Here is an 8,327-nt window from a genome sequence, read left to right on the forward strand (position 1 = left end):
GGGTTAATTTAAGGTTTAATGTTTTATTAACCCGCTTGGGCTGGTCTGGTGGTATTGACTTGGGATTTGGGAGTATGCTTCTCCTCGAGGTCTCAGGTTCGATTTTCTCCAGTGTCAATTTGTATGGACTAATTTAGTTTCTTGGTTTAAGGTTTATCTTCTATTTAAATGAATCTAAAGACAATTTTAGTTAATGTAATCAAATGTTCTTCTCTGATTGAAATGAAAAAGAGAACATTTATGTTGATTTTAATGTGTTTATTAATAGCCTTTGATTTTCATTAAAAGGAATGAAGGGTTGTGATTGTTTCACAGGAGAAAACTGCAGAAATTTTGACAAGAGACAATCCATTTTCATTTAACCCACGTCATAATTTAAATTTGGGACCCATAACCATGTAGAGTGTCGAAGTATAAAAGAATTTGGACGATCGTTCTATAAGAATCTCAATTTAACTCTCGATCGAGTAGTAACTCCTGATCGGCTATTTTTGTGTGTAAAATTAGATCAGATCGTAACTTTCGTTCGACTATTTAGCAAAAATAAAAATTTAGAGGTGTCTAAAGAGCAACTGTCTAAAATTTGAGGTCTTCATAACGACATCACATTAACAATTTTGACCACATAATTATGTTTTCTCACAATAATAAAGGTTTTACAACAAAGCACAACTACAATTTAAAACCACGACCGACATCGATAACGAAATCTATTAGGTCAAGTTAAACAAAAAGGAATGCCTATAACATAGATCTTAGCAAAATGTGATAAACTTGTAGAAAACGTTAAAGTGGCATTAATTGAAGCCATCCAAAACCATTCACATTTTTTTTCTAAGGAGCTACTGCTTTTTAAGGTATAATGATATTTTTTTTTTTTTTTACAGATTCTAAGTGTAATCCAAAGAGGATGTATCTTTCTTTTATGGTGACAAGCTTGAATTAGATACCGACATAATGATGTGCTTAAATAGAGGTTGTCAGTCTTTTCGGGTGGCTTAGTATTGCATTATGAATTTATGATTGTACTCTTAGAGAACAAAGGTTGTCAGTCTTTTCGTGTGGCTCACCATTTGTCTTGGAGAACAAAGGTAAATTACATAGGAATAACCCCTTCGATTAGAGATGTGTCTCCGTGTTGTGTTGGACACATGTCGTGTTCGACACCGACACAACACCAACACATATAATTATATTGAATTATATGATTTTTTTTAAGGGTTAATAGTGTTTTACCATCCTGAAATATTGGTTATTTTTGATTTTGATTCCTGTAAAATATTTTTTTTAAATTCCATCCTTGTAAAATAAAGATTCTTCAGGATTGTCCCCTAACTCCTATGACTCAGCTGAATCTCTTACGTAGCGCTGACGTGGATATTCCTTTTTATATTCATTATTTTTTTAGAAGCCACGTGTAAAAAACATAATACACGTCATTTATAATTAAAAAAATCAAAAAATCTGAAAATTAATTTTTGGAAAAAAAGTTCAGATTATATTTTCTAATATAATAGCAAACTCTGAAACTTAATTTTAAAAATAAAAAAATATTGGAAAATACATTTCGAAAATTAGTAAAATAAATTTGAAATTAAAATCATTTCAATTGTTTTTTTAAATAAAAAAGTTTTGTTTACTTTTTCTAAAAAAAATAAAAATTCAGGAAAATAAGATAAGTTTCTATTTTTATAAAAAAAAAATATTATTGTAAAAGAATTAAATATTCTGGTAAAATGAATATTTTTTTCGAAATAAAACATTTTAGTTTTTCCAAAAGAAAAATTCTGGAAAATAAATATAATTTTTTTTAAAGAAAAATTCTGGAAATTTTTTTTCTTGAAATGTTTTATTTTGAAAAACGTTTTTTAGACTTTTTATTCCATAGTTTTTATATTGAAAAGAAATATGAACTTTTTTTAATTTCAAATATATTTTTCTATTTTTTTTTTATTTTGAGAAAAAAATCTGAACTTTTATTTTGAAAATTAATTTTTTTCAATTTTTGAAAATTAATTTTCAGATTTTTAAATTAATATTTGTTTTTTGTGTTTTTTCTTTATTTTTTAATTAAATATGATGTGTTAAATGAGTTATACATGTGTCCAATGAAAAATAAAAAGAAATATCGACATCAACGCCACGTAAGAGATTCTGCTAAGTGATAGGGGTTAGGGGGTAATCTTGATGAATCTTTATTTTACAAAGACGGAATTTAAAAAAAATATTTTACAGGAGGGAAAACTAAAAGTGCCCTATATTACAGGGGATAAAACACTATTAACCCTTTTTTTAATTTATTAACGGTGTCGGCATGTCAGTGTCCGTACGGATTGGAAATATCTACAGAAACCATAAAACTCTATTTTTACAAATAGTACATAAAATGTGGACCTCTATCTACTACATAATTGTGTTTTCATCACCCCTCTTACTCTTACTCGTTTTTCTATTTCTCTTTTATTTAAATAAGTGATTTTCACATCTATTTCGTTTTATTTTGTGATTTCGTCATCTTCGTGCGATGTTGGTTGTTCGTCGTCTTTGTGCGACGTTGTTTGTTTTTCTTGTTTCTCTCAGGTATTTGATCTCTTCAGATTGTCAGATCAGCTTCGATCCAGTGCAGATTCAATCAATGACTTTGGCGTCATCCACGTTGTAGATCCGAAAACATGGTTATTCCGGAGATTTAAATATAGTCAGTCATATGTGTAGGCATTTGTACTTTGTTGTTTTATGCTATTAACATGGATGATGTGAGCCTGTTCATAGATTCATCCTTTTTGTTTTTAGCGAATTTGCATTATATCGATGTACTCTTTCAATTTAAATGAATGAATATCTTCCTAGCTAGCTTATTGGAATAAGTTAGCTAGCTAGGAAGACCAAAAAGAAGTAGAAATAATAGGCATCAAACATTATATTGGCATTTCTCCTAGCACATCTTGTCTATGTCCCCTTCTCACTTATATTTGCATTATATGAATTTTTTAGCTCTTAGCCGTATCCTATAAAATAATCACTTTCAATGGCTAACAATAGCCTAACTTAATCAAAGGAACATTTTTATTTATGTTTTTTGTGATTACAGAAATATAAAAAATTTGAGATCTTCAGAATGATATCGCAACCACAATTTCGACTGCATTTTGTCGCAATATAAAAGTTTTGCAGCAAACGATGATTGCAGTTTTTAAACCATGACCGACATGGATAGAATGAAATCTTTAAAGTGATGGGTTAAGAGGGGATCCCAAAGATCATCACATTGAGACAAGAGTAACTAATAAAGCATTCACATTAAATTAGACACTCCATCTTGATAAAAAGCTTGAGATATTAAGTTTTTGAGTCATCTCACTTATATAATGATCAACATCTTTTTTTTCATCCAATATGACACTCTCACTCGCATTTGAAATACAATAATAAGATGAAGTTAGACAAAAAGGAATGCCTTCAATGTAGAGCTTTCCAAATGTCATCAGCTTGTAGAAAACTAACAAAGCCATTCACATTTTGGAGGAGCTACTTCTTTTTAAGGTACAATAATTTTTTAACAGTTTCGAAGTAGTAGTATTTCAAAGTGGAAGTATATGCCTTTTGTAGTGACAAGCTTGTGTTAGATACCAAAATAAAAGATGTGCTTTAGTAGAAGTTGCTTGTCTTTTGGGGTGACCTAGAATTACATTATGATTGTACTTTGCCTTTTTTTCTAAAGAAAAACATTATCATTGTACTGTTAGAATATTTGTTCCTAGTTATATCATAGTACTAATCTATATTGCTATATCATATCATGGACTTATATTCACGAGGAAGCAAAACAATTTGATGTATATTATAAAGGATTTGAAATATCAATTTACATGAACTATCGACCTCTATTTATTAAATAGTTAGTACATTAATTATTAATTGTTGAAGCTGATATTATGAAAAATTTTGGACACAAATATGATTATATATAACATATCAGTAAGCAAAATATATTCAATATATTGTTGAAGTTTCTCAGTAAGTAAGCTGAATTGATCAATGTTGGTTATAAATCCTCTATGTATAAGTTGTAAGATAGAGTAATGATACATAGACACCCTCTTAGGTGGCAATACATCCTTTGACACCCACACAAAAATCTGACACGTAGTCACGTGGATCCCGCACAAGCACACTTTCTCTTTTCTCTCCTCTTCTCTCTTCCTAATGCATGGGGTGTACAAGGGTGTATGAGAATAAAGGGTGTCTATGTATCATTACTCTGTAAGATATGTCAACCTAATATATTAATCCATTAATTATAACATGATATGGACCTAGATGGTATCAGTAATTATAATATCGTATATACCGATTTTTTCTTGAAAACCAAAAATTATATGGACCTATTCAGTAATTAGAATAGAAGAACGAATGAAATCATGGTGTAAGTGTGGTTTTGGATTTCCAAACTATTGTATTTGGATTTTCAAATTTTATTATTTACCGAAGTTGTTATTAGATTGAGTCACGACCAGGTCGCTCTCTTTAAGACGTTTCGTGGCACTGCCCAAAAGTTGTGCAAGGCAGAAAACCACTTTAATATGGTTAAGTACTGCACTGTAGAAAACCGTTCGAGATTTACACCATCAAATATGGTACTAAGACTACTCTTTAATACTGAAACCACTTTAATATGGTATTGTTACCACTCTGTTATGGTGTTGAGACCACTCAAATATGGTGTTACCACCATTCTAACTTTCATTTCTCCAAAACATCAATATGGCACTACGACCACTCAAATATGGTGATACCACCATTTCTCCTCAAATAGAAAAATATTGAAATAATTTTTATATACCGTTAAGATCATTCTTAATTCTGACGGAACATTGTTATTCCAAATAGGGACTATGTTTTTAAGATCATTATTAATTCCGAAGGAACATTAAACCGAAAAAGGGACTATGGTCTTAAGAACACTCTCAATTCGGAAGGGACAGAAAAAAGGAGATGAAGAGAAGAAATACTCGTCAACATAAGTCAAGAAAGGGAGAAGAGAGAAAGAGTTCCCGACAACTCAATGAAACTTTTTGATGTGTTTTTTTGAACTGAGTGGAGTCCTCTATTTATATAGAGATTTTGTAACTCTTTTAGCAAAAATTACGATAGCAGTTACTCTAATGGATAAGATTAAAATGGAGTTTATCCATTAATCAGTTCAACAACACTTGTGGATAGGATCAAAAGAAACAAATCCACAAAAGTGGAGGAAACAAATTATTTGATTTTGAATGAAGGAAATATAAGAAATTCAATTGAATTCATATTTTTATCACAACCAACATAAGCTAAATTTATGGGAAGTGATATTCACGAATAAAAATAATAATTTCTATTATTTTTTATCATTTTAAAATTAAAACCGCAGTTTAAATACTACAAATGTGTGTGCTCTATTTAATGTGGGACCCCCACACTCTATTTTTTCAATTCACGCAACATTAGATCAAAGTATAATTATCTGGTGTTTAATCTTCCAATTTTTCATCCAAAAGTACATCAATGTTCCAATAGTAAGAATAACATAAACTTTTAGAATAGGAAATCTATCTCATTGATATTTCACTTGACATGATTTTCTATTGAATTTTATTTAGGGTAATTTTTATTTCAAAAGCAACTCCCTTCCATTATCTAACAAACTGTGATAAAAAAAAACAAATTGTGATAAAAAAATCCATCCTTGGAGACGTGAAAATGATCTGGCTTCAAATGGTCTGATACAATGTTCCAATGTCATGTCATGCTCTCTAATTTTAGGGGAGAATTCGAAAGAAAAAAAACCAATAATTAGTTTAACAGATCGCTAGAAAAATAGTTATAAGCGATAACTTGTATCCCAAGTAACTTCCCTCTTTCTCAGATCACATGAATCATCACATTTTTTCTCTCGTATTTTATTAAGTTAGGTCTTCAGCAGGCAAAGGGAGAAGAACAAGAAAAAAAAAATATACTATATACATAATGATTCATCAATTTCATCTTTCACATACATTTCCAATCCCAAAATCAGTTGAACAACTTTAACGATATTGGAATGCTGATTCTCATTTATTGTATATACTTATTTCCTATAGATACACATACAGCATTGTTATTCCAGCAGAGGATAGGATGTGTTAGACACATCATAAATTGCCCTGTGTGTATCTCCTTCATTTTCTTTTATCTGCACTAAGATTATAAATTTCAATCGCACAATCTTTGACATCGGCGAAAATTTGCATTTAAATGTGACCGATACAACCTCAATTGTGTTCATATTGCGCGGTAGCAGTGACATCAAAATGCTTGATGTCACGGCCTAAATGGTGTTTGCAAACCTTTTTCAAAACCTTGATGTGCACTTTAGCATGCTTAATTCATTCTTTCTGCAATAAATCAAGTGAAATTTGTAAATAACTTTTTAACTCTATCTATTAACATACACGTGAAATTTGGATTTTTTGGACATACCAATTGATCTTTTGCAATGAAGAACGGCTTCATAAATTGAGCTATCAGAATCACAAGAATAAGCAGTACTCATTCTTGGAGATGATTCACAATAATTTCTTCTTATATTCTTAACTGATTGAGTTCTTTTCACAACATTTTCATGCTTTGTTCCTGAATTTTGACCCCTCAATCTTCTACACAAAGGGCTTAAAAAATTCAAATACTTTTGAAACATTTTCCTCGATAATGTTCTACACCTTTTCAATGAAGGAGTTCTAGGGTTTTCTATAGGAACCAATTTTTTTGGAACATGTGAGGATGAACAAGGTAAAGTTGAATTTGAATTTGAATTTGAATTAAATGAATCATATTCATATGGTTCAATATTCAATGATTCAACAAAAAGGGGTATTAAGTAACCATTTGAAAAGAGTTGATCTGCATCAACAAGAGTTGTGAGGGGGGAATGTTGTGAAGTTGGAAAATCAAATTTTAAATCTTGTGAGTTTATGAAAAATCTTCTAGAAGGTGGCATTCTTGGATCCATTTCAATGAAGGAAGAACCTTCATCATCATCATCAAGGCTTTCTTCTAGTGAAGATGGTTCAAGGTTTACTAACCAACTATATGAAAAACTTTCAACTAAAAGTGGATGAGATGTTTCCATGGATTTTAATTACTCTTTGAATGAATCCTTGAAGAAATTTTGGAGTGTGTGAAAGAAATAAGTGATGGAACATGCAAGCCAAGCATAGGCTCTCCTCTCATTATGCTGCACATATTTATATACGGGCTTGCTAATTAACTTAGACCAAAAAGAGTGCTTATACATAGACACACATAGGTGGCATACACCCCTTAAACCCCCACATATAAATGCAACATATGGCAATGTGGGTCCAAAATAACTACTTATCATTTGTTTCACATTACCAAAATAACCTTTCACATGGGTGTATACAAGAGTGGTATGAAAAAAAGGGTGTCTATCTATAAGCACTCAAAAAGAACATGAAGGTCCAAGTTAGAGTACATTTTCATTTAGACAAAAATATCTTTCATTTTTATTATTTAAAACCAATTGCTTGAGGGTTACTTTAGTAATTTTCATTTAAAACATATTACCTCTGTTTCGTTTTAATTGTCACATTTTTACATGTTACACAAATCAAGACAATCAATAGCTATTCCTACTTTTGATACAATAACTTATACTTTTACGATAATAACTTTACTAATTTAATATCTTATTTCCTATATTTATCTCTCGACAATAAATAACTAAGGTTAATATTGGTAAAACAACATTTAATGTTGCATTGAACTTTGAAAGTGACAATTAAATGAAACAAGTTTTTCTTCTTCAAAAAGAGACACTTAAAATGGACATGAGAGAGTATTTGTTAACTTGCACCAACTTCCTAACTTAGACCCACTTTTATTTTATAACAAATAGCTTGAGGGATATTTACTAAACTATGATCCCTTACATAAAATTGGTTTACACCGATGGATTTTGATTTTTTTTTTTTCAAATAAAAAGGTACAATTTTGCTAACTTAGAGCTTCATATTTTTTGTTGGTCTAAGTGTATGTGTGTGTGTGTGTATATACACACACTACTAAGAAAAGTAAAATTAGGGAGAAAAATTAGTGACGGAAAAAAAATAAAATCTCTCACAAATTCTTTATTGCAAAATTTAGTGACGGAATTAAAGAGGGATATCGCGTTTTTCCTCTCTAAATTTCCCTCACTAAATTTTATTTTTTAGCAAGGATATATTTATATATCAACTAGAGAAACAAACATTATGACCGTACTGCAGTTTGTTTGGACCAAAAAG

The 8,327-nt window shown here is 30.3% G+C and overlaps 1 protein-coding gene across 1 annotated transcript; it reads right to left on the reverse strand.

Moving 5' to 3' along the window:
• Positions 1–6,044: 6,044 nt before the first annotated feature.
• On the reverse strand, positions 6,045–7,215 carry LOC25496008 (probable membrane-associated kinase regulator 6). The gene is made up of 2 exons (XM_024785412.2): positions 6,502–7,215; positions 6,045–6,416 (listed from the first exon to the last, which is right to left on the reverse strand). The coding sequence occupies exons 1-2, from the start codon at positions 7,148–7,150 to the stop codon at positions 6,403–6,405; spliced, it is 663 nt and encodes a 220-aa protein (XP_024641180.1). The 5' UTR covers positions 7,151–7,215; the 3' UTR covers positions 6,045–6,402.
• Positions 7,216–8,327: the final 1,112 nt, after the last annotated feature.

Source organism: Medicago truncatula, chromosome 6 (assembly GCF_003473485.1).
Source record: "Medicago truncatula cultivar Jemalong A17 chromosome 6, MtrunA17r5.0-ANR, whole genome shotgun sequence".
Lineage (NCBI taxonomy): Eukaryota > Viridiplantae > Streptophyta > Magnoliopsida > Fabales > Fabaceae > Medicago > Medicago truncatula.